The following is a 26,669-nucleotide window of genomic DNA, read 5'->3' as shown; positions in this document are numbered from 1 at the left end:
AATCACCATATTTTGAAAATAGAAGGGAGGAAATCATGATTTTCTCTGTGGTTAGTAAAGCAAAAAGTTTCCTGATACAAATCTGAAATCTTTAGTAGGTAAATGTTGCTCTAAAAAGGATTTAAAACTATAACTGGTGTTTGGTGAATTATCAAGATATTCATGTGAAAACCCTCAAGAAGATAGCAAGGATAATAACACTGCTCTAAAGAAGCAATAATGGTCTTTTATTGAGTGAAAGAAGAGTGTGTAATGTATTTGATGAGACCTAACATGATTCTGTTTGGATCTGGACACCCAGAGACTGCAATTTGGTTTGTTGCCTTGTGTCCCTGACAGTTCATTTTTATGGACATTGTTGCCGTCAGCTTCTGCCTATCTTCTGCCCGCTTCGTAGCCGCGCCGTGGAATGATTGAGGCTCGTTTTACATAAGACGGTAGAACCCACAGCAGGAGAAAAGAACTGCAATGCACCGGTGCGACCAGCTTTGAAATGGCAATATTGGACACGTGGGTTTCAGCCCAAGTTCCCCATCCTTTTCTGTTCTTTATGCTGGCAGGAAATTGTAGCCTAATTTTTTTTTTCCTCCTGTAAAAAAAGCCTTCTCCGAAACCCCTCTACGCACTGACACCTCCTCTGCTTCCTATCAGATTCGGCAGACAATAGCCTCTTGGCTCAGTCTGTCCTGCCTGTCACTGTCAGGTGTGACACCTGGCTGTGGCGTTTGAGGAGGGGCGGGCCCCGGTCCTGAACAACAGAGATGAAGCAGATGTTGCATTCGAATAAAAGGGCCTTTTTTGATGAGTGAAAAAGGAGAATAATGGATTCAGGTTGAAGTTTCTGCCATTATTGTTTCCTGCTGTGTGACGCTTAGTCTACTGGTCCAAACCAAGTGGAAGGAACGGTGAACGCCTGGGTTGTGGTGAAGGGAAGCAACACGGTAAACTAGGAACGCAAACCGTGTGGACGAGCTTCCCACAGATGGTGGGGACGCTGCACGGTGTGAATCTGACCTGCTCAAAACACGAGCTTCCGATACTCGTGACCCTGAATGTGCTCTCACCGGCAGTAAACATTCTATAGGCTTTGTTGCAATACAGTAAACGTCTTAAGAACAGTTCGTCCCAGTAGTGCGGGCTCATGCCATGAGCTAAGGCAAACACATCAGTATGGACGCTTTGTGTGGAAATGCCACCAAGAGATCCACACAGTATAGAAATCTTCAAATAAGACAAACACGAACACGTTTACCCCGCAACCCATCTGCCTGCCATACATCCCGCCGGAGGGATCATGGCGTCTTGAACATCTCACTGTCCGGATGCAACAGCCCAAGCCCACAATAAAAGTATATGGAACACAAATGATGACAGTTGGGGCTTAAGAGATGAAGGGGTGTGTGTTTGGGTTAGTGAAAATATGTTAACTGACTTCAAATCATATGCTCAAATATGTTCTATGATTCCAAAAAGCGTATCAGGCCTTAAGGACGACCAAAAAAAAAAAAAGGTTGTGGATGGTAAATTCATGAGCCAAGTTGTTTCTCTCACCGGATGTAAGAAATCAATTCTCTTCATCATGAAGGTCCATCTGAGATGCCCTTGCTGGTGACACCTCTCATTGGTCTCTGTCGCTTTCCAGATCCAATCTGGCATGTAGTACTTTCCCCCCTGCGGTTCCTCATAAGGAATGTCCAAAGACACAGGATTCATTTGTCTGTAGAAAATCCTCTTGACTGGGAAATTGCCTTGGTGACACCCAAACCTATAGCTGGTTGTTTGCACAAGACAAGATGTTGATGAATCGGTTGAAAATTATTTATGTTTCCTTAGCAACCTCAGAAGGAAGCAGGAGTTTCCTAGTTCTCCCGGTGGGGGGTGGGGGGAAGGGATTTCCCTATTCATGGAAATCACTGGGAGGGTAGGTGCTGCCCTCTCTCACCCCTTCTTCTTAACATACCTGGTCTCACTTGACTGACTAATGTGCCACGGAGGCAGGAGGAAGCCCCAGGACCTTGAACAATCCCTCAGAAAACGTTCTTCCTACTCTGGGTGTTTGGCAATTGTTCTTTCCCCTAGGGCCACTGGGTGGGGACAATTGTGGGCCGCATGACCAGATCTCGCTTCTGAACTTTTCTTGTGATGCTGATGTATGTGCTTGTTAGGGATGATCTCTGTATCACAGCCCAGGAGTCACACTTTCCCTGTGAGTGTCCACCACCTAATGCTGCAGATTGGTAACAAAGAAACAATATGTTTCTTTCGATATATAAGATATATATAACGTGAAGATGCATTTGGAGGTTTTCTCAGCAGAGTGGGGTTTTCAGGCGATTACCTTTAAGTTATATTGCCAAAACATTAATCAAATGTTTCTATAATTTAGGGTTAGAATCCTAAGGGTCCAAGCTTTGGTACCACTTCGGCAATCAGAGGGGATGGAGGCCCTCACATGCTCTTTCAGTTCACTCTCCCACACTGGTGTGCTTGGCCACCATGTTGGGGGGGGGGGTCTCTCTACAACTCAGTTTCCCCCTTGACCTTTTCCAAACTTCACAGCTTGTACCTTCAACCACCAAACTGTACAGGTCTCTCTAGCTTAACCTGGCACTGTGATAAGCTAACTGGGTGACACATTACTGTGTGTATATATGTCATTTTAACTGACCCCACACACTAGGGGATCAGTTAGAAACTTTCTCCACGAGACCAAAATGTCCCTTCCTCAAGAGGATAGCAAGTCTTGCTCAAAGCCTGCCTGCCACACACCAGCGGGTTCATAACTAATCCTAAACACCAGCAAACACGCTCGGGAAAAAGGTTTTCTCCTGCCTGTACCGAGGACGCCCTCTCCCTTTTGGGTCTTTGCTGCCTTCCATCTCACAGCCTCGGGAACCCTCCTGAAATGTCTCAGTGGACCTCGCAGAGCCCCAGTCTCTCTGGTTTACAGATGAGGAGCCAGAGGCCGGCAGAAAGCCGAGGGACCAGCAGAGTCAAGGCACTTGCCTGAGCCACATTCTAGACCCTTTCTCTGTTCACAAGACATTTGGTGGGTGAAGAATGCTATTATGTTACCTTACCTGTTCACTTGGACTGTGGAAAGACGCTTCTGCTTTGTTTTGTTCGAAGACTTTGTGGATGGTTGTGGAATAAAGTCCAGGGGATGGAGACAGGGGGGTAGCTGCTGGGGGGAGGTGGCTGTTCCACCCAGGATCCTACAGCAGAGCTCTGGAGGCCAAGGGGAGACAGGGCGCCCTCATGGTCAACAGCATCTGGCAGCACCCACCCGTAGACTAGCATTGCCGTGCCCAAACTTGTGCGCCCTGGTCCCTACGGGGCACCACATGTGTGCCAGCGCCCAGCTGTGGTCCTGCCTGGCTCCAGGCTTCGACTCTGCTCTCTGATGGGTCATCATGGGCAGCTGTGGAGCCTCTGGCCTGGCTTCTGGGGCTCCCAAGTTACCCTGGAGCCCCCGTGCAACCTGGGGACTCCCTGACTGAACCCAGCAGCAGGACCTGGGACCCTCTGAAGGCAGGGGGAGCGCCTGGTCAGAGGTGCTACACAGAAGGAGCACCAGGTCTCCACAGTGGAGGCCTTTGAGTAGGTGGCCCAGGTGGGCGGGTTCATCCAGGGTTCCTGCTCTGAGGCCTGGAGGAGCCCTGACTTCTCCAGGCTTCCAGGGAAACGTGAATCCAGAGGACGTTATCAACTCTGGAGAAAGGGGCAAAGCTGCAGGCTCACTTCAGAACCAGGGAGCCCGGAGCAGCCTTTTGCTTTTATGACACCACCTTTGTGTGGGAATAGAAAACGTGTGTAGACCACCAGCAAAAATAAAATCCTTTCCTTTATTTGGCCCCCTCTTTGAGCTCCTCCCTCTTTGGTCTTGTCCCTTTTCCTAACCACCACCTCCCCCCCCCACACACACCAATCCCTTGCTGCAGTGGGCGTGGCTGTTTGTGGGTTCCAGGGAAGCTTGTCCAAGCATGGAGCAACCTCAGACACATAGGATGTCCTTGGCATCCTTTGCATATTTATAAAGAAGGTGAGCACATTTCCACTTTGTATTCTATATCAGGGACCCTTGTGAACGTATTATCCAGGGAGGGATGAAAAAGAGAGAGAGAGAGAGAGAGAATCTGATTTCCTTTCTGTTGACCCCTCTTAGTACATAGCTTTGAAATACACAAACCTTGTCTCTTTCTTGGACACCATTTAGTCAACTTTAATGGGTTCAATTTTCTATACAATTTCACTGAACATCTCACACAAATGAAATTCTACTTTCTATTTTAGAAAAGATATATTTGGTCCACAGAAATATATTCCCGAGGGGGATGAAAGAGCACATTGGTGAACAACCAAATTTTCTTTGCCCTCATGAAGGTGGATCTTAGAATTTATGCTTTATGATTATGGACAAGAAAATCAGTGGGCCAAACACAGATGACAAGCTACCATTACTGCAGACAGGCCTCACTTGTCGTGTGCGGCCAACCATTGGGCCTTCCAGGAAACTTTCTGTTGGCATAGAACATACACTGAACATCCCTCAGTTTGAGGGATCGTTTAATGTACGGTGTGATTCAGAGAGGACATTTAAAAACTCTCCTGTGAGTGTTGCTCAGACAGGACAGCCAACAACCTGCAAATTTGAGTTTTATTTTGTTTCATTCAAAGTTCCCGGGATGTTATAAATACTGTTTTGTCCCTGTGCTTTCAAATTGTGCAGGCACTGAGATTTTGTCCTCCAGTGTTTCTCCCAACTGCTAATATACACAGTCAGTCAGCAGCAATAAAGGGCAACATGCAATCTGTCCCTGAACCAACTCACCTGTGGTGGCTTCTCCATTATCATTCTGAGTCTGTTGCCAGGCCCTCAAAGAGAGGAATATTCAGTGTTCCTGACAGCTGAGCCTTTTATTAAACCCTCTCCCCGCACCACACTTTAGGCTCAGAATCTGAGAAATGATCTCTCCCAATTCTTCCTTCCAAGTTTCTCATGGACTGCCCTTCCCACCCTCATCCTTTCTACACCCTTCAAACAGGCTACCCTTTCCTGGGCAGATTTCTGAAATCGTTTTGGTGGACAAGCCTTCGATTTCTGAGGGCCTCAGGAAAAAAGTAGCAAAACACACCACAAAAGGAAATGCACACTTGTGATGTTGAGCACAGCTCCGTAATGGAGTGTTTCAAAGAGAGGAAAACAACTTGAAATATTAACTGGTGAGCGTCAGAATTGTTCTTCAAAGAGCTGACACATAATGGAAAACATTGTAATGACCTGTTATTAAATTTAATACCCCCAAACAGATGGTGTTCCATTTTTTTCCCCCAAAAGCAGATTGCTCACCTGATTGAAAAATTGTTTTTGAGCCCTTACCCCAAACCCAGTTGTTTAACTTCTGTTGTATCCACATGTGATCTGGTTTGTTTTCCTTACTTTGGAAATCTGACCATGACATCATTTCTTTTTTTCTAGTTGGTACTTAAGAGCCCAAAACTACCCACCTTATTTATGTGAGGAATTACTATTACACTGAGTCCCAAATTGTCGGGACATGAAGGATCTGCTAAGTTAAAGTGGTATCTCTACATCCCTTGGTCAAAAGGATAGATTCTTGTGGGCACTTACGTAGATTTCCCTGAAAAAGTCTCCACAGCTTTCATTCTAACCCCACCTTCCAGTGCATTTCTGAGGGTCCCTGACTTGCCCTCTCCTCCCTCCTGTTGACTTTTTTTGAGGTGACACCCTTGAAGGGTCAGAAGGGCAGACCCCAGAGGTTCAGGCTCGGCTAGAAAACCCATGATCCTAGTAAGGGTGGTGGGATTTTTTTTTTCTTTAATAAAAACCAGACATTTAGGAAATCATTTTAAATCCTTATGGAAGCCGCATGATGCAGAAATAAATCCATCTTACTTTGACTTTGAAAATATTTTTATTTGAATAGTAAATAGTTATACAGTTGAAACAGTTCTATTGAAGCTTTCTATAAATAGCTAACAATTAAGAAAATAATGTATGTAGAAAAGAGATTGCATTTAAAAGTAAGAGCTGTCGGTTGTACGAGGGCTCCAGGGGCCCTCCAAGCAGAATAAAATGGTAGGTTGTCTGTAATTCATTCAGGTATAAAAGTTAAAACTTTTAACAGATTCCTTTAGAAAAAGGCTCTCTTCTAAAATGCACAGTGAAATGTCAAGAGTGGCAAGGGGTGGGGGAGGAAGTGTACCAAAAAAAAAAAAAGATCTGCAATCAAATAATATCATAATCTTCATAATTAATATAAATAAATAAAGAATAAATAACAATTACTCATAAATCAACATATACATTTAAAGAAAACTCATATAGTCCTACCTCAACGAAGATGATAAAACCAAAGAGTCTTACGTGAAGTATTGAGGCAGTTTCTACAGCATTTTCTGAAAATTCCCTTCCCTCCCCCCAAAAACAATCCCAAACAGACAACAGTTCAAGGCATTTGTGGCTATACTAAAGAAAACTCTTTTTTAAGCAATTTGATTTGTTCACATACAAAAAGGTAAAGCCAGACTCCAGCAGTTCACAAGCCATAATAAAGCTAATCGTGTGGGAAGTTCAATTTACAGCCTGTGAAATATAAAGGCATTTATTCCTCAAGATTCACCCAAAACAACCCGTACGCTACATACATGGAGAGCAGAGATTGGTAGGCGAGAGCAAACCGCATTTCTAGACCATGAACACAGCGAATACTAGCAAGAAAAACAGCTCTCCGCTCCAAGGGGGAAGCTTCCAACCACGAGACAAACGCGTACAGCTTTTCTCTCTTGTACAGAAAGAGATTGGCTCCTGTTGCGCCAAGGAGGGAAAGGGGACACAACGCAAAAGGGGGTGGGGGGGGTCCAAAAGGAGTCACAACGAGAGGATCGGGGTTACCGTCACGCCACACCGAGAGAAGCGGAGACAACACTTTCACCGGGGACGGGCGCCCCCGGCGCGGACGCGGGTTCAGGGCGCGCAGGGCGCGCTCTCCTCGTGGGTCTCCAAGTGAAGGCACAGTTCGGGGCGGGGGGCGGGGCGGAGGGCGCGCTCTAGCAGGCCGGACGCACGGGCACCTGCAGGAGGATCACCTGTCTGTTCTCGGACGGGTGGCACTTGTTGATGTGCCGCGTGAGACCAGGCGAGCTGTAGAAGGTGGCTGGGCAGTACTTGCAGGGGAACACCTGGGCGGCGTGCAGCAGGCGCAGGTGGCGCTCCTGGGCGCCCTTGCTGGGGAACGTCTCCCCGCACACCGGGCACAGGTGGCATTCGGCGGACGCGCTCAGGCCCAGGACGCCGGCCGCCTCGCCGTCGCCGGCCGCCTCCTGGGGCGCCTTCTCGTCGGGCCCAGGGTACAAGGCCAGTAGGTCCTCAGCCGGAGGCGCGGGCGGCGCGCCCTTGGCCTGCAGCGCCTGGTGGTGCGCCAGCAGGTGCTTGCGCAGATAGGCCTGGCGGCGGAACTTCTTGGCGCAGTGGTGGCACTCGTAGAGCCCGTCCTCGGAGCCCGACTCGGACACGCCGCCGGGGCTCGGCGTGTCGCGGTCGCTGCCGCCGCCTGTCGCCTCCCGCGCCTCAGCCCTGGCAGCGGTTTCAGGCTCGGACGCGCGGGCGGCGGCAGGCGCAGGCCGCGGTTTGTGCCAGCGGCGGTGCGAGGCCAGGTTGGCGGGGCAGCTGAAGACCTTGGCGCACTCGGGGCAGCGGTACTCCACGCGCACAATGCGCGAGCACTTGTGCTGCGCCAGCGCGAACGGGTCGGCGTACTCCTCCTTGCAGAGCTGGCAGATGAACTCGCCCAGCGGCCGCGCCGCGCCCCCCGCCCGGCCCCGCGGCGCCTCCACCGGGCCCTCCTTGATCTTGAGCCCCAGCACAGGCGACGTGGTCACCTCGTCCTCGAAGTGCAGCTTGCGGATGGCTTTGGGCTTCTTGGCGCCCGGGGCCTTGGCTACCTTGGCGGGCGGCTCGGCGGCGGCGGCGGCGGCGGGGGGCGCGGGCCGCTTGCCCGGGGGCCGCAGGGAGGCGGCGGGGGGCAGCGGGGGGCCGGGCCCTGGGCCGCGGGCCGCCTCGGCGCCCGCGGAGAACGCCGTGCCCATCTTGAGCTCCGCGGGCGCGAAGAGCATTGGGTCGCTGCCGCAGGTGCCGCCGCCGCCGGTGCCGTTCGCGCCGCCGCCGCCGCCGCCGCCGCCTCCGAGCAGAGCGGCGGGCGTGGGGAAGGACTCGGCCGAGACCGGCGACCCGAGGTTGAAGCTGCGCTCGAAGTACTTGTGCTTCTCGTGCTCGCGGCTCACGGGCCGCGTGGGGCTGTAGAGCGGCGCCGGGTGCGCGGCCTCGGGGTTGCCGAAGTGCGCGGCCCGCGGGCCCGGCGGGGGTGGCGGCGGTCCGGGCGCGCAGGCGAGCGCGGCAGCGAGCGCCGCATGGGCGCGCTCGGCGGGCGGCGGCAGCGGTCCCGGCCCGGAGCTCGGCGCCGGGGGCGAGGCGCGGGCGCCCCCGCAGCCAGGCGAGAGCAGCAGCGCGCGGTCGCCGTCCTCGCCGCCGCGGACCCGGTAGGACACGGGCGTGGACTTCTTGCTGCGCTTCACCAGGAAGCCGCGGGGCATGTTGGCGCGGCGCGAGGGCAAGGCACTGGCTCGGTCCCACCTCCGCGCTCGGCCCTGGCGGCCCTCAGTGCCCCCGGCCCATGGCCCGGGCGCGGCGGCTGCGGGACTCGCGTGGCGCCGGCGGCGGCTCGGCCCGGTTCTGCGCCCTGCACGCGCGTCCCTGTCCCCGGGCCCGGGAGCCGCTCCCTTTTAACTGGGGGAGGGGGCCATTGTTCTCGCCTCCCGCTTCCCCCGGAGCCAATCAGCGCGCCCGCAGCTCCTCCGCCTGGTCGGGTGGGAGGGCGACGGGGCGGCAAAAAGGGGGCCGGGACTCGGGGGTCGCCCGGTAGGTGCGGCAGATGTACCTGAGGGCGCAGGGCCCCCGCGCGCGCCCCGCTGCCGCCCCGCCCGGCGCCGCCGCCCCGCCCGGCCCAGGCACACGCCCGGCCCCGCCTCCCTTCACGGTCTGCTGCTCCTCTATGGGGAGGCGCACGTGCCTGGGCTTTGTGTCTCTCCTCCGGGGGGCGCGGAGCCGCCAAATGGGCCCGTCCATCAGCACGACAATGCACGCCCCCCTCCCGCGCGGGGATTACCCGCGGGTCGCGAGCAAAATAGCAACAAAGGAGAAGAATGGTCCCAAATATGTCAGGAGGGTTCAATCCGCGAGCCGGAGCGGAGGGGGAAGTTGTGCGCGCTGATTGGGCAGGGGCGGCGGTGGGCAGCAGCAGGCGCCGGGGAGATCTGAGTGCGGCTGCTGGGGCGGGAGAGGGGTCGGGGGAGGCGCAGGGACTCCGCCTGGTGTTTGGGAAATAATCAAAAATCGAAAATAGCGGCAAAGCCCGAGCGGCCGAGAGCCTCGGCCGGGTGGGCCACGGGACCCAGGACCCAAGCGAAAATGGGACCCTGGGGTTCCAAACTTGGGTAGAGGATCTGGCCTTCTGGCTGCAGCCGGGGGCGATGTTTGCGTTCGCGGCCTTCGTGCGCCCGCGTGCGTCTGGAAGATTTTATCTCGAGTTTTAAGAAACAGTTGGCACCGCACTTCTTTAATCGCTAGCAGACGCAGCCCAGGGGCGGGGCGCGGGGGGGGGCAAGTTAGGCTGGGTTCCAAAAGGAACATGAATTTCTGAACTTTCTTTTTTCTTTTCTTTCTTCCTTTTTTTTTTTTTTAAGTTCTCCGAGGCTCAAGGATTGGCATCCTTAGAGGAGCCCGGCCCAGGCCACTCAGCCTCCGCGAGGCGCGGGGCTGGGCTGATTCGGAAGGAGTTGGCCAAAGGCCGAAACGCGCGGTCGGCCGCGTGCGCCTGGCTGAAGTTGGTTTCCGCTCTCCTTGCGCCGCCTCATGCATTTTCATTCGGAGCGGGCATTTTGTCTGCCGGCTGACATCAGATGCTAAATCAAGGGCTCCAATCAAGGCGCAGCGGAATAAAGGGGCCGCCTGTCTGGGCGCGGGGGCCCCCCCGGAGCCGTGCCCCCTTCACCTTTGTGAAGGAAATTAACCTCCCGCTATTGAGCGCCGGTCGCGGCCAATCTGGACGCAAAAGAGACGCGTGCTGCCGGCCGGGGGGAGGTGGGGGCAATCTGTCCTCAGAGGCAGGCTGCGGCCTCGGAGAGGACAAGCTGCCTCCCCCTTTGCCACCAGGAAAAGACAACAGCGAAGATCCACACACTCACAACCCTGTACCCACCACCCCGGCAGACCCGTTTGGACCCAGATCGGGCCCTTTGCCTTCATCCTCTAACCAGCCCAACCCTAAGGAAACACAAAAGGCAGAATCTCCGGGGGACCGGGGCAGAACCCCAAGAGTGCATAGTGGGCCTGATCACCCATCACTAGGGAACAAATCAAAGCTGCAGAAAATGTCATTATGTTGTGAGGAAAATGTCACTCACTTTATTGAGCGAGAAGGAAACGGACATTTTTTCTGGAAAGCTCTGTGCTCCTATATAGATCATGCTGAGTTTTGCTTATGCTTAATACCACTAAAGGTATTTAATTGTTTTTTGGATTTTCCCTCTGAAAATACCCTGGCGGGGAAATTAAGCAGACTTTTTTTTTTTTTTTTTTTTTTAGAATGCACATGAGTGATAAGTTGTAATGGGGACAATTGTTAGGCTTAGTTAATCAAAGGGTTAATCAAGTTGGTTAATCAAAAGGAAAGATGTTTGATGATTTTATGTTTGTGATTTTTTTTTAACTCAGACTAGAAAGAGAAGAATACATATAATGGAATATATTTTGAAAGCTCCCACCCTCGTTTTAAAAATGCTAACTGCGGTGAATGCTAGTCCTCAAAAAAGTTAGAAATTCTAAAATGAGTTTATCTAATATTCATAAATATGTTTCAATCTAAAAGTAACTGATGTTATTTCCTTTGCTCTTTTGAACGCTGATTAATACTGCTGATGAAATTAGAAGTAGGAGAGGGATTCCGGGACAGCTTTGGCCAATTTTATTTTCTAATCACGAATCCCATCTGGATTGTGGAATAATAGGGCGGGGGCGAGGCCCGCCGTCCTCAACTGACTGCCGGGTATTTGGTCTTGCATGTGTAACACTGCTTTCATTCAACAGATAACAGCGAGTTAGTCACCTTGTGAATCCTTTAAAAATAACAACACCCATAATTGTAAAGGGGGGCAAAAAAAAAAACAAAACAAAGCAAAATCCTTCCTGAATGCAGCGAATTCAAACGGGTTCTGTATTAAGCCCAGAGAATCTATTGAACACTATTGAGATACTGAGATTCAGTGGACCTTTGGCTTAGTTTGTGGTTTTTAGTCTTGTCAGGGAAAGTGAAATTTGTTTTCAGACGAGTACGGTCAAAATAAATAGAACCTTGAAAGGTGCTAGTATTAGAAACTAATTCCATGTCTCAGGACTGGGGAAGAATTAGACTTGAGGGCGCACGCACACACCAGCAATCTCCAAGTAGGTACAGCCTTGCACCTGCTCGTAAGTTTCCGTTGTCTTCTGAGTGATCTCATTTCTCAAAATCTGCGCGCCTGCAGTCCCCCATTCCTATGGGGACTTCGGGTCGAAACATTTGTCTTCTTCTGGGAAGGGCAAAGCGCCATCACGCTGTGCCCCGGCGGCCGGCCTTTACGCACTGAGATTCCGAGTGGGCTCCGCGTGGAGTTGGGTCGGGGAAACCCTGAGCATGCTTTGCCTCCCTCCAGAGGAGCTTCACCGGAGTCGGCGAGCATAGGGATCCAAGGCAGGTCCCCGAAGTGTCCTTCCCAGGCCTCGGGCGACTCCTCCCCTTCCTGTGGCAGCGCTTTGGAAACATTCGGCAGTCTCATTGCTTCTGGTCCTTGCAGACCCAGCTGCGGCTTCTTCCTTTGACCGCCGCAGGCGCTTAAAAAAAAATTTTTTTTTTTTTTGGGTACTGGTGTCTCAGGTAGCCGTCGGGGAGCGCGCCGGGGTTCACTGTGAACCCCAGCTCAAGAGTCTAGCCCCGGGGAGTTTCTTGAAAGCGCGAAGCTTGGGTATAGGCGCCAAAGCGGGGATTTCGGCCTAGGAATTGCCTGGTGGGGTGTCGAGTTGTCCAGGCGGCCACTGAGCTCCCGAGAGGCGGAGACTGGAGGGTCCGCAATCCTACCGCATTGCGCGTTTAGAGACACTGGGAGGGGCGAGAGGGGGTTGACAGCGCTCCCCCGCCAACACCCCGAGTCCCATTCTGCTGGGGACCCCTCTCCGGGACTCACAGAAGCCCCACCCCAGGCCCTCCCTGCTCACCAGCCTCGACCCGGCCTGAGCCATGCGTTACCGCCGCCGAACCCGCCGTCAGGTCCCGGAGGGGCCCGCGCCCCAGCGCGCGGGGCGAGCGCGGGGCCCGAGCCGGGGAGAGGCTTTGTGTTTGCAGGAATGAGGGGTTGTTGTGTCAGTCCCAGGGGCACGCGAGAGACACGCGCAGCCCGCCCGCCCGCCGCCCCGCCCGGCCCGGTCCGGCCTCCAGGCACCTTCCGGGCCCCCGCCCGCGGGCCGTTGCCTTTGTTCGGCACATTAGCATAAAGCTGCCATGGATCTCTCGTTTAAATAATTCCACACAAAAGAAGAGTGCATGAAAGAGAGCGAACAAGGGAGAATCCGCGAGGCTGCGCCTTCCGCAGGGCGCGGGGAGGGACCGCGCTCAAGTATTTCCCTCCCCTCGAGTTTCGAGTGCCCCCGGCAATCTGCTGCGCACCCATTATTCGGCCGGGGGCCGACGGGGTGGTTGGCCGCCTCTTTTATCCTCCCGAGTGTGCCGTCGGGGCCACCGCACCCTCCGTGACGTGCCCTCGGGGCTGTTTGTTTTTGCCTCGGGTGGGACCCTGTGGGAGGGGAGGGGGGCCAGAGGCTCCCGGGCCCCGCGACGGGAAGGGTGGTATTGGCCAAGCCAGAAAATGTGGAAAAGCCGTAAGCAGAGAAATATGCCAGTTAGAGCTGGAACGGCACTGAGCGGACCGGGATGGCATTGAACGTGGGGGCGCACGAGGGAACTGCTTGCACCTGTGAAGCGGCGGCCCCACTGCCCGCGCGCCGCCGTCCCAGAAAAGGCAGCGACACCAGCCCCGGCAAAAACTGACGGGAAAGGCCACGGGACTGCGATGCTCCTCCTCGTCGCCTGCCCCAGGGGGGACCAAGAGGTGGCCAGGCCCCTGCGGGCCAGAAGGGGCGCACACTTCGCCTTGGCCTCAGCGTCCCCTTTCCTGTGGCTGGTTTGGGGTTTGGGTGTAAGTGTTCATTCCCCGCGCCCACTATCCCTCTCCTACCCGCCTCTCGCTCCCTGCGACTCCTAGCTCTGGCCTCCCTCCTCCTCTGTCCCACTCCCGTCCCTCCTTTCCTCCTCCTACTCCCCTTGCCTCTTTCTCCACGCCTCCCTCCTGTCTCTCACATCCTGACTCTCGCCCCCAACACCCCAGGTCCCGCTCTCTGTCTCGCCACCCTCAGCTCTCTCTCCCTTAGACTCTCCTTTTTTCTCTCTGGTTCTCTCCCTGCGGCTCCCCCACTTCTCTCTCGCCCTCTCTCTCCTCTCCCCTCCGACGGCCGGTCCTCCCTCTCCTCCCCAGCTCTCCTCTCCCCATCTCTTTTCCCTTCCCCTCTCCCCCCTCCCTCCCTCTCCCCCCACCCTTCTCCCCCTCTGGCTCTCCCCCCTCCCCGCAGGCCAACGTGTGTTATTTTATTTGTCTAGAGAGAGCCTATTTGTTCAGTGATGTGTGGCCTCCTGGCCGCCGGCTTTAATGGGGAATGCGGAGGCTTGGTTTCTGTGAGCATTAGCATACAGCTGCCGGCTCGCTGCCCCGGCCGGCGCTCGCCGCATCCCAGCCTTATCATCACCTCTTCTCTCAACCAGAAAACAATCAACAGCTCCTCACTAGCGGCCACTTTCAAGCCCCTCTCCCTGCTTCTTGGCTAGCGCTCCCTCACCCGTTGTGGGGTGCACTCTCTCTCTCTCCCTCCCTCTCTCTCCTCTCTCTCTCTCTCTCTCTCTCTCTCACACACACACACACACACACACACACTCTTCTTCTAAGGGTAAATATTGACTGGCTGGCTTTACAGTTTCTCCTCCATGCAGGGCTCCCTTTCCTCTGTCAGCTCATCTTTTATTTTTCTTTGGCCTTCCTGTGATATTTGGGTGTCACACAAGAGCCATTTTGGGAAAGGGGGTGGGTATACTCTACCGCACACCCACATACCAGCATTAGAGGCCTCTGTGAAGCATATAGTCAGGTGCATGGAATTGGCGGGAACAAAACTTGGGGAAATTAACTTTGGTGGTTTCTTGTCACTGTGCCTTGTTCAAAACTATAGAATTCCAAGATCAGCCTTCGAGCCCAAGATGTCCCCAGCTCAACAGCAAATGCTGAAATATGCAGGGACTTCATGCATTCATCTGTCTCTACAGAATCTATGCCTGAGCACGCACAGAGAAGTCCAAATATTGTTCTCTCTGAAGCCCTTTCTTTGGCCAGGCTTTATCATCAGCGAGGAGTAAATATTCTCTCGAAGCCCTTAACACAGCCAATGTCAAGCCCAAATCAATGACCCTTGGGTTCTTCTCTTACTCTTAGAAAAATTGTCCCTGGGTGGTAAAATGCTGAAGTCCACACAGAGATGCTGAAGTTCCTGTCCAGACCCGGGAAATTACTCACTTAGTGAATATGGGATGACAATGAGAATGACCCCATCAGACATGTTGTAGACTAAAACCCATTCTGCACATTTTTCAAATCCCAGCCTACTTTTAAAAAGCAGCAAAGAAAAACTTACTATCACATGAATGCATGATTCAATTTTAAGGTCGGCATTGTCATGTGGGGTCACATTTATGTGACTAGAAGGCTTTTAATGGTAATACTTGATCGCAGAAATCCTAACTGTTGATCCTTTGAGGTGGTTCTGTTAATCTCCACCCAAGGGTCCCAGGGCCTGACACAGAAACTCGCTGCTTTTGCTGATGAATTTGACCCAGGACCTCTCAGGGGAAAGGGGCTAAGGGGTTGGGGGATAGATCCTCAAGCTGCCTTATTCACCAGCCCTGAAATATAGTTCCACGTGTGTTGGTTTGCAGTTTGAAGAGCCAACCAGTAGGGATTGTTCTCCAAGTTACACAGTTTGTAGCATGTGGCCTAAGCTGGGCCTCCCTCTAAATGACCCATGCACATTTGTGTAAAACATACATGTGAAGGAATTAGTGGACTGTATTGCTTGCTTTTGCCTTCCTCAGAAAAACCAAACCTAGTGTTCTGGAACAATTTTCTTTTTGATAAGGGGTATATAATTCTGTAACATCAACTATGATTTTCCATCCCTATAGCTGGGTGACCCTTGTAATTGTGCCGACTTTGGCTGAATGTTAACATAAATGCAAAAACAACAACAACAACAAAAAACAAACAAACCTGGAATTGAAAAACTGGAATTGCATCCATGAAAACAATTTTAAGCCATGCTGATCAAAAATTCAGTTGTGAATTGTCACGCTATCTATTAAAAGAGATCCAAATAAACGAAAACTATTGTTGTTCCTGCATCCATATGTTTTCTAGTGAGCACTAAATTTGCTTTATTTATAAGAAAGAGGGTTTCTGAGCCACATTACAGGTGACATGTACCAGAGGCCCCGGCTTCTCCCCGGCTCTCCTCTCCCCCATCTCTTCACGCTGCAAAGCAACAGTGTGAAGGGTCAAAGGAAAGAACTACATTGATTTCCCACTACTATTTTCTCATCTATAACCTGCATGTGAGCCTGTGTGATCTTCGAGTTTTTGTTCTTATAACCTACAACGTTACAATACAGAAATTGTGATAACAGCTGCCTCATTTTCAAAGTTCACGTAAACAGTTCTTATGATGTTGGATTACAGGGTAATTCCTCATCGTCTGTTTCACCGATTTTCCATACTGGGCACATGGTTTTCTTTTTTCTCACCCAGGAGTATTACTGGGTAAACAGGTGAAGAACTGAGAAAATTGGCGGCAGAGCATTTCAGGAAATCTATCAGAATCACACCCAACGTAAAAACAAGTCTTACACAGTGCATCCCATTTTATTGCTGAAATGGATTATTCCGCACTGGAACACGCCTGGTGTTCAGAAGCGTCTCCCTGCCCCAGGATAGAGACCCACGGCCGTGCGCCACCTACTGGAACGATAGAAAACTACAGGCGTTCGTGGAGGTAGAAAGGAAGTCCCCAAACCACGATGGTGCTTGGTTGTCAAGCCAGGCTTCAGAGAGGTCTCCTATTTATACCGAGCACTTCCCCAAACTCCACGTGTGAACACAATAAAGTGGAGGCCGTGGCCACAACTAAATGATGCCTGGCCACGCGTACATAGGCAGGTGGTAGTGATTATAGTGCAGGTAGTCAAGAATGCTCTTCTCCACCAGCGACTTGTAGATGGTTTCCTGGTAGACTCTTTTGAGGTATTTCCGGGGCTTCTCCTTCAGGTTAATTTCCTCATCTTCTATCTGCCGGGCTAACTGTTCTATGGAAGGAAGGTCTTCCTCCTGGAAAACACAGGAAGAGGCCAGAAAACAAATTACTTGGACAATAAGAGGGCAGTTTCACTAAAATGAAAAAGAGTGCTCACCTTCCCAAGGATAGTCTTCCCCCCCCCCAGCTTTTTAAATTTTTTATTTTTAATTGTGGCAAAATGCACATAAGATTTACCACTTTAACAATTTTTTAAAATATAAAGGATAATTTATTTAAATAGTAACTCAGGATACATATATAAGAATGAATACAGAATTGTGCCATGTAATTCTACTTTCTGTCTGTGAATTTACTACTCAGGGTACTTCATGTAAGTGGGATCAAACAGCATTTGTCTTCTTGTGACTGGCCTACTTCACTTGGTGTAATGTTCTCAAGGTTCAACAAGAATAGTAATTTTAAGTTCTTAATATTCAGATAAAAATTATCTGTAGATCACACTTGTTTTAAAAATAAGAAAGGAAGTTATTAAACACTTTTACATGAAAACTTCTAGATGTTTCACATGGTTACAGTCCTCTCAAGAAATAGGATTTAAAAACCCTTAAATTCGTAGTCAAGTCATATTTCATTGACATCTTTAAAGATAAGGCTCAGAGAATATAGTTATTGGAAGTTGAGATATGCTGTGTAATATAGTAGGGTTTTTCCCAACATTTCATTATAAAAATATTCAAAGAGAGGCAAGTTGACTGAATTGTACAATTAGCATCAGTGCACACACACCACGGGGTTCCACGGCTAACATTTTACTCTATTTGCTTCATCATACACCTGCCCGTTGATAGGAGGTTGTTATGCACGTCACCAAGGTTTGAGCTGAGTGCGTTCTGAACATCACAGTAATTCCAAATTACCCCAACAGAAGAGTCACGGGGACTTTGATGGTATATTTACTTGAACTTCCAAAAGTTTTTATTTTGAACAGGAAAAAAGTAGATGACTTGCAGAGTTCTAATGGATCATTAATTTATTAATAGTAAGAATTTTATAGATAGGAAAATAGGCTCAAACGATATGGAAGTATAACAGAATTATCATTTGATTATTTAAGTGAGACACTACCAGGTGTTGGAGATTACACACACTTCACTTGGAAGAACAGTCAGTGGGGCTCAGAGGACTTCAGATTTGTATCAGCTCAACAAAACAGTGACAGAGAGAAAGGCACCCGATGCCCAGGACTTCATATTAGAGGTGCTGAAACATTTGAGTGCTGCTAGCATGTCCCCAAGTGTATATTCCACAAGATTCCTTAGTTTTTCAGAGAATTGTATCAAGCAAAAATGACTTTACAAAAATTGTAGAAGATTTGGGGCTCGTGATGTATGGTACGGTTCCGACAATGGGGTAAATACTATAAAATCACAAAATGGAGCTTTTATTTAAGACAAATACTGCTCTAGGTTGTAAAGAGATTTTTGTGCATTTGTCTTTCATAGTGTGTCCTCTCTGTGTGACCATCTCCCCCTCCTGTGACCATCTCCCTTCTCAGTGTGACAATCTCCCCCCCCAGTGTGATGATCTCCCCCTCCAGTGTGACCCCCCCCCCCGTGTGACCATCGCCCCCCTCAATGTGACTATCTCTCCCTCATGTGACCATCTCCCCCCTCAGTGTGACTATCTCTCCCTCATGTGACCATCCCCCCCCTCAGTGTGACCATCTCCCTCCAGTGTGACTATCTAGTGCCAACACTTGTTATTTCCTTTTTCTTTTTACAATAGCCATCCTAGTGTGTGTGAAGTGGTATCCCATTGTAGTTCTGATTTGCATTTCCCTAATGATTAATGATACAAATCTTTCCATGTAATTGGTTTTACTTCTGGATTATCAGTTTTATTCCATTGACCTATATATCCGTCCTTATGTAAGTACCATGCTGTCCTGGTTACTGCTGAATTATAGTAAGTTTTCAGATTACAAAGTGTAAATCCTTCAACTTTTTTATTTCCAAGATTGTTTTGGCTATTTGGAGTCTCTTGTGTTTCCTATGAATTTTTCCATTTCTGCAAAAGATGCCATTGGGATTTTGGTAGGATTGCATGTGTACATTGCTTTGGGGAGTGCTGCCATTTTAACTATATTAAGTCTCCAATTCATGAATATAAATGCCTTTCCATTTATTTAGTTCTGCTTTAATTTCATTTAGGAATGTTTTGAGGTTTTCAGGGTACAAATCTTACACCTCCTGTTTAAATTTGTTCCCAAGTATTTTATTCTTTTTGATACTATTGTACATAGAATAGTTATTGTTATAGTTATGATAATATTGTACATAGAATTCTTAAAATTCCACTCTTGGATTATTCATTGTTAATGTAGACAACTGATGATTGTGTGTTGATATTGTGTCCTGTAGCCTTGCTTAATTCATTTATTAGCTCTAGTGTTTTGTGGACTCTTTCAGATTTTCTACAGATAAGTTCATGGCATTTCAGAATATGGTTTTACTTCTTCCTTTCCAATGTGGATGCCTTTTGATTCTTTTTCCTGCCTAATTGTTCTGGCTAGAACTTCCAGTACAATGTTGAATGTAAGTGGTAAAAGCAGGCATCCTTGTCTTGTCCCAGATCCCAGAGCTAAAGCTTTCAGTCTTTCACTGAGTGTGATATTAGCTATAGGTTTTTCATAAATACCCTTTATCAGGTTGGGGCAGTTCCCTTTTATTCCTAGGTTTTTTTGTTTTGTTTTGTTTTGTTTTGTTTTGTTTGTGTGTGTGTGTTACCATGAAAGAATGTTTGATTTAGTCAAATGCTTCTTCTGTATCAACAGAGATGACAGCATTTTTTTCTCACTTCACTCTATTAATGTGGTATATTACACTTACTGATTTTTGTATGGTGAACCACTCTTACATTCCTGGGGTAAATCTCAGTAGGCCATGGTATATAACCCTTTTCATATACTGCTGGATTTAGTTGGCTAGTATTCTGTTGAAGATTTTTGGGTCTAAATTCATAAGGGATATTGGTCTGTAGTTCTCTTCCCTTTTGATGTCTTGGGCTTTGGTATCAGGGTAATGCTGGCCTCAAAGAATGGGCTGGAAGGTATTCCTTTCCTTTCATTTTTTTGAGAACTTAGAGAAAGATTACTGTTAATTCTTTAAATGTTTGGTAGAATTTGCCCACAAGCCATCTGGTCTTGAGCTTTTCTTTGTGATGAGGTTTTTGATTGCTGAGTCAATACCTTTACTTATTATAGGTCTGTTGAGATTTTTTTTTATTTCTTTTGCATCAGGTTTGTAGTTTGTATGTTCCTAGAAATTTGTCCATTTCATTCAAGTTATCTAGTTGGTTGGCATACAGTTGTTCACAGTATTCTCTTATAATCCTTTGTTATTTCTGTAAGATCAGCAGAAATGTTCCCATTTTCATTTCTTCTCCTTCTTTTTTTTCTTTAAGAGAGGAAGAGGGAAAGGGAGAATCTTAAGCAGGCTCCATGCCCAGTGAGGAGCACCACTTGGGATTCGATCTCATGACCCTGAGATCATGACCTGAGCTGAAATCAAGAGTCAGACACTTAACTGACTGAGCCACCCAGGCACCCATCCCACTTTCATTTCTGATTTTAGTAATTAGAGTTTTTATCCTTAGTCTAGCTAAAGATTTGTTAATTTTGTTGATCTTCTCAAAGAACTATCTTTCCGTTTCACCAATTTTCTCTGTTGGTTTTCTACTCCCTATTTCATTCATCTCTACTTTGATTTTTATAATTTCCTTCCTTCTGCTAGCATGGGGTTTAGTTTAGTTTCCTTAAGGTATAAAATTAGGTTAGTGATTTGAGATATTTCCTTTTTACAACTCCAGGCATTTATAGCTATGAATTTCCCTCTGAAAACTGCTTTAGCTGTATCCCATTCCTTTTGGTATGTTGTGGTTTTGTTTTCATTTGTTTCTAAGTATTTATAATATCTCATTTGATTTCTTCTTTAAAATCAAAGAAATTGCTTAAGAGTCTGTGTTTAATTTCCACAATTTTCTGAAATTATTTCCTTCTGTTTTTTATTTCTAGTTTTATTCCATTGCAGTTGGAGAATATATTTTGTATGATTTAAATCCTTTAAAATTTATTGACACTTGTCTTTTGGCCCAACATATGGCCTCTTTTGGCCCAACATATGGCCTCTCTTGGAGAATGTTCCATGTATGCTTAAGAACAATGTGCCTTCTGCTGTTGTTGAGTAGAGTGTTTTATGTTTATCTGTTAGGTCTATTTGGTTTATAGTGTTGTCTAAGTCCCCTATTTCCTTATTGATCTTCTATCTGGTTGTTCTATCCATTATTGAAAGTGAGATATTGAATTCCCCAGCTCTTATTTTAGAACCACTTCTTCTTTCAGTTCTATCAACTTTTGCTTTATATATACTGGTCTTTTGTTGTTAGGTGCATATATGTTTATAATTGTTATCTTTTTGAAGAATGATCTTGACTATACAAAATTTCACTTTGGTCAGTGACTCTTTGGCTTAAGGCACAGTTAAATGCAGTGCCAATGGATTTATAGTATGTTCCTCTTTACTTCCACCAAAGGACTTGTGAAGTCTTACAATGGGCTTGTTTTTAAAATAAATGATACATAAACTTGAGATGGCTTATAATAACAAAGATAATAGTCTCTTATTCCTTCCTCTTCATGTGGAGGGAGAGTTATAGGATATCATAGTTAATGGGACTGGACTGCTGTACTTTCCTAAAGACAAGCTAGAAAGTGAAATGAAATGGGTTATGTCATCTCAATCTTTGAGAAAAAGAATTACCATTATTCTCTAGTGAAGGCTATCTCTTTATTTTCCTATTGCCAGACTCTTAAATGAACTCCTGCATGTCTGCTTATACAAGTACTGTTTCCACTGCCAGCCAGTCTCCACCACTGTTACGTGTGGGGGCCGGCACTTACTGGGAGATGTTCTCCTGTGCCTTTTACTAGCACACATTCCCTCCTTCACTCCTCCCACAGCTCTCTGAGATGGGAACAGGTCATCCCTACTCCACAGGGACCTGAGCTAGAGGCAGACACCCCTGCATGCACAACTTCTTCCTGTGGCCTTGCCTACTTGACAAAAGGAAATGTAGAACAGAGCACAAACCCCCCAGTGGAGGCTTTTTTCCAGAGGTTTCACTTTCTGCAAATCTAGAAAAGCCACAAGAATGGTGGGGGAGCCCTTAGTGTGTCTTCCACAAATGTTCATGGTCCCTTCTGGTCTACTGAAAAGGCCTGTTGTCCATGCTGACTTCACACATAACAAACTGACCCAGAGCAGAAGGCTGTTCCTGGATAAAAGGTTGAGGGTGTCTCAGTGAAGGCCATTAAAGTGACTATTGTTGGGCTTGGTAGTTTACTTAGAAGGTTGAGAGGAAAGCTTCCCTTTTAAGCTTGGCGCCTAAACCCCCTTGGCTCTGTGTGAAATATTAACTGAGGAGCTCGATTCTGGGGTTTAGAAGGATTTAGGCACAGAGTTTTGATGGGATAACTAGAAAACTAATGAATCTTCACTATGGTGCAATAATGAGCTGCAGAATACATTTGACAGGAAGAGAGGGACCTAAGGAGTTGAGTGAAATGCATTAAGCACCAGGCTTACAACTCGAGCTCATGTTTCAACTTGAGCTGACTCCCTCACAGTTTTAGCATGAAGTGCAAGGACCTGTTTGACCTGTAGCATTTATTCAAATTTGAATGACTTTAGCAGTGGATGACCTTTGCATGGTCACAGTCCCTTCTGCCACCCTCATGTACACTTACCTGCCTGGTTCCTATCTGTGTGGATCCTAAAGACAACTGAGTTTGGTTTATATTTTAAACCTGTTTTTCCCAATCTGAACCTGCTTCAGATTAGTACAATTATTTCAACTTCCCATCTTGGACCCCAGGCATAAAACTGAAAAGGGGGCAGGCTATGAAGAGAAGGTACCAAGCCACGCAGTTTAGTCCATATGGCTCAGTGCCTATGTTCCTGGCTTCAGAGCGAGAGATCCTTGAGTTTGAAGCTTGCTGGCCACAGACTAGCTGTGTAACCCATGGCAGGTCCTTTAAAATTTTTCAGCTTTAGCCTCCTCATTGGTAAAGTCAAAACTATGACAGTAGTGTGTCCTGAATGGCTCTTGTTATGGCTAAGCGAGGTGGTGCATGCAGTAGGGACTCAGCACAGGATCTGTATCTGTGTTACCCATACGGTGGCCCACACCAGGGGAACTTTCAAGAGGCACAGGTGCTCTCAAGTGGAAGTGATAACAGAGTCACAGGACTTGACCATTTAGACAGAAAAACACAGTGAAGCTAAGTTGTGTCCCAGCCCTTGTCTGAGTGGAGCAAGGGAGAATCTAGGATGGATATCTATGCTTTTTGAGCATAGATGCTAATGTTCCACAGCTCCGGTAAGGACTCTAGTGTTGAATGAAAGAATTTAATTTAAATTCACTATTTACATTGCAGAGTCAAATTTCTTGCTGAGCATGGAGACTTTGGGAAATGTAGCCTAACTTCCAGTTAATTCTCTATCACTTTGAGAAAGAAGTTTTGGTTATTAAAGGGTGTGTTTGGACAGCTTATGTCTTCCCTTTACATTTTTATAGCAACACACACGTGCGTGCATGCATGTGTGTGCACGCACACACACGTTTAGTGAATGGCTGGCAAGTGTGGGCAGAAACTAAAGGAATGCAATGTTCATTCTTGAGAACAAGTAGATAAAGCTCAGATCCAATTTCCAGTCAACACTGCCTGTTGGCTGATAATGGAAATACAGTTATGTGTAAAAAGGAAAGAGAAATCTGCCTCTCATAAAAGGATTTAAATAATCCACTTTTCCTGAAATATCACTGTCTGTGTTTGAATACTCCAAAGCATGTTATAGGAAGTATAGTTGGTTTTGAAAGTAAAACCAAAAAGGGGAATGTAGAGAAAAGTCTAAAAGACCAACGACTATAAACTGCTTGCAATTTTCAAGGAATAATTCACATATCTATTAATCACTCTTACCTCCTTGGAGGTCAAGATCTGGCGTAACTCTTTCCTTAGATCAATAAAACGATCGTGAAAGAGGGCCATGCACCATGGCTCCATGAAGTAGCTAGGGAGGAAAGAAAAGATTCAGTTAGCTGGAAACCCTCTCATTACCACTAATAAAGTATTTACCTGCTTTTTTTGCCTTTATAAATTACAGTTCTGGCCCCTTTGCAATCGTTTGCTCATAAAATGCCTCGTGGAACAGCCTGGCCAATCAATTTTTTAAATGGATGTTCCTGATGTAAGGCCAGGTTCCATAATTACATTTAAAGTGGTTTAATTCAGAGCTGGGGCAAGACCCAGTGAAGAATCCTGATTTTATCAGAATTTAAAAGCCTGAAGACTTGTAAAGAACGGTGTCTCCATTATCTGCCCTCATTTGAGAAAAACAGATTGCAGGATTAACTGAACTGCTGCATAAACAAATTACATTTGGGGAGACAATACCACAAACATTGTGCATCATTAAGGTTTCTGGATTAATAATGACCAGAAAAACAGGCCACCTCGGTGTTCAACATGGTCTCCATCCCATTGCCCTGATGCTTAATTGAATCTCTTTTTAGGAGAGCAGCTCTTTTGGTGTTTATATTGGCTAACTCTTCACTGAAAACTGTTTGAATAAACGCTTTCTTACCTGGAGAACAATAAGGCCCTCTGTTATTTCCAGGTGGTCACTGAAAATCTGATGCATTCTTGGAGGACCAAGAACATTTATTGGTATTTTAAGTCTTATTTTATTTTAATGCCACATGTCTTGGAACCAGAAACATCAGTTCTTCGGCGCTGGGGGCACACTGATCATGTAGGTTTCCCTCTTTTCTGGATGTGGGTTTGTCGTTCCCATCGCTGCTAATGGATACCACATGTGTGCACAGGGGGAGAAAAGACCGGTGCCCATGTGCAGACGAGCACCTTCTGTTTGCCCAGACTTAAAGCTAATCCTTAAGGAAGGAGGTGATGAGTCCCAAGGACCACTGAGGCCTTAAAGGACAAATATCATGACAAGAGTCTGTGCTACGGTCAGCACAGTACTAAACTATATCAGTTATTACCTATTACCTATTTGCTTGACCAGAATGTGACCGAATTTCATGCTTAATTACCTCCTTTGTTGTTATTCGTTCAACAATGAATTCCACTAATAATTACTGAACATTCTTTATGTGCCCAGCACTGTTCTGGGTGCAGGGGAAACAGTAGGAGCCCAAACAGACGCACATCCTGCCACTGTGAAGCTTATATTCAAGTGATAAATAAGTAAATATACAGCATGTTGGATAATGAGAACTGCTTAGGAGAAAAACCCAAGTCAGGCAAAGATGGGGCAGGGAGAGGGGACAAAGGAAGGCTCAGGGAGTAAAGACCTGAGGGGAGGGAGAGAGGGAGCCACATGGCGTTCTGGGGGAAGAGCCTTCCTGAGAGAAGGAACAGCAGGTGCAAAGGCCTGGAGGCAGGAGTGTGAGCTCAGATCACTCAGGGAGGCGGAGTGGAGAGAAGAGGGGGAGCGAGAGGGGGTGAGCTCAGGAAGGGGATGGGTGGGAAGGATGCTCCTAGAGGCAGGAGTCCAGTCCAGGCTATCGTGTATAGTAGTCCCCCTGTATCCGCGGTTTTGCTTTCCGTGGTTTCAGTTACCCCGCTGTCAACCGCGGTCGGGAAGCAGGTGATCCTCCTGACATATCCTCAGACTACGTCGCAGTGCCTGCATCATTCACCTCGCTTCACCTCGTCGTGGGGGCATCTCCCATCATCACAAGGAGGATGAGTACAGTGTGCTAAGGTATTTTGACAGAGACCACACACACATACCTTTTATTAAGTATATGACTACAATTGTTCTATGTTATTATTAGTCATTGTTGTTACTCTCTTAGTGTGCCTGATTTATAAATTAAACTTTATTGTAGGTATGTATGCGTAGGAAAAAAAAGCAGTATGTACAGGGCTCAGTATTACCTGTGTTTTTAGGCATCCACTGGGGGGTCTTGGAAGATACTCCCTCAGGGAAGCGGGGACCACTGTAATCTCTCGGTGGCCATCTAGCTCAGCACTTGCAAGGAACAGACATCTCACAGATCTTCAGAAATGAATGAATGCACATCGCACTGTATATTCTATTCTATACTGCCTGACCCCGATTGGTCTTTCATTAGTATAGAGTCAAGTTCTGCTAAATAGGTGACAAAACTCTGCAAAGTGCCCCAAGATGAGCAATATTATGAAAAAGAAAGCCTCACTGGGAAGAGAGGGAAAGCCGTATGTGAAACCAGGATGGTCTCGCTAAGCCCCGCAGCAAGAAAGTCTGAGGGTGTCAGAAGGCCACTTTGTGGAAATTTGTCGGAGGAAATCTGCTCGCCTCTGGAATTATTCAAGGCCACCTAATTCTTAGTGAATGCAGCTGAGTTGATGGGAGTTCTGGCTGGGGTTCTGGGCCCCTACAAATCCTGGCCAACGTCCAACATCCATCTAATTCCTGGAGCAAAGGTACTAGTGCAGGGCTGGCACCTTGGTGGGGATGGGCCCAGTGGGGTGATGTTTTGACATATCCTCAGAGAGTAGCTTCTTGGACCAAAATATCCATTATAGCCTCTGTCCAGACATTCAAGCATAGCTTTGCCAGGATGGTCCCTGCTCCAGGGACTTGTGGATGTGCAAATCTTTACACTATCATAATTCCTAAGGTAGGAACCAATGGGCCTTTTTGTGTATTTTTAAAATATTTGATTGATTGAGCATGAGCAGGGGGAGGGGCAGGGGGAGAGAGAGAGAGAATCTCAAGCAGGCTCCCCACTGAGGGCAGATCCCAACGTGGGACTTGATTCCAGGGCCCTGAGAGATCACGACCTGAGCTGAAATCAAGAGTCGGAAGCTTAACCGCCGGCGCCACACAGGCGCCCGCCAATGGGCCCTCTTAAATTTGTGGCTACATTTCCACCGTTGCTGAGATCCCACCTGTGTGTTTCCACCCTCTTGGTTTCGGGGTCTACAGCTGCATCCTTCTAGGTGCTACATCCTCAGTCTCTCTGCCTTCCAATAGCCCAGGTCTGGTGCAGGCAGTTCACTCCCTGACCTCCCCCCCCCCCCCCC

General features: G+C 48.1%; 2 protein-coding genes across 5 annotated transcripts in view; both read right to left on the bottom strand.

Moving 5' to 3' along the window:
- Positions 1–5,929: 5,929 nt before the first annotated feature.
- On the bottom strand, positions 5,930–8,738 carry INSM1 (INSM transcriptional repressor 1). Its single transcript, XM_025876880.2, has one exon. It carries the CDS (start codon positions 8,611–8,613, stop codon positions 7,072–7,074), a length of 1,542 nt encoding a protein of 513 aa, XP_025732665.1. The 5' UTR covers positions 8,614–8,738; the 3' UTR covers positions 5,930–7,071.
- A 7,416-nt stretch (positions 8,739–16,154) lies between these two features.
- CFAP61 (cilia and flagella associated protein 61) overlaps positions 16,155–26,669 on the bottom strand; it is a 301,246-nt gene continuing 290,731 nt past the window's right edge. For all 4 annotated transcript variants that reach the window (XM_073878452.1, XM_025876823.2, XM_073878453.1 and 1 more), the window contains 2 exons: positions 23,556–23,646; positions 16,155–16,587 (listed from right to left, as the gene is read on the bottom strand). In XM_073878452.1, coding sequence (XP_073734553.1) covers positions 16,387–16,587; positions 23,556–23,646 — 292 coding nt within the window. In that variant the 3' untranslated portion in view covers positions 16,155–16,386. The remainder of the gene's footprint in view (positions 16,588–23,555; positions 23,647–26,669) is intronic.

The sequence above is a fragment of the Callorhinus ursinus genome, unplaced genomic scaffold, assembly GCF_003265705.2.
Source record: "Callorhinus ursinus isolate GAN/ISIS: 27379988/994484 unplaced genomic scaffold, GSC_fseal_2.0 scaffold29, whole genome shotgun sequence".
Lineage (NCBI taxonomy): Eukaryota > Metazoa > Chordata > Mammalia > Carnivora > Otariidae > Callorhinus > Callorhinus ursinus.
Note: the sequence above shows the minus strand (reverse complement) of the source record. Positions and strands in the feature narration are given on the sequence as shown.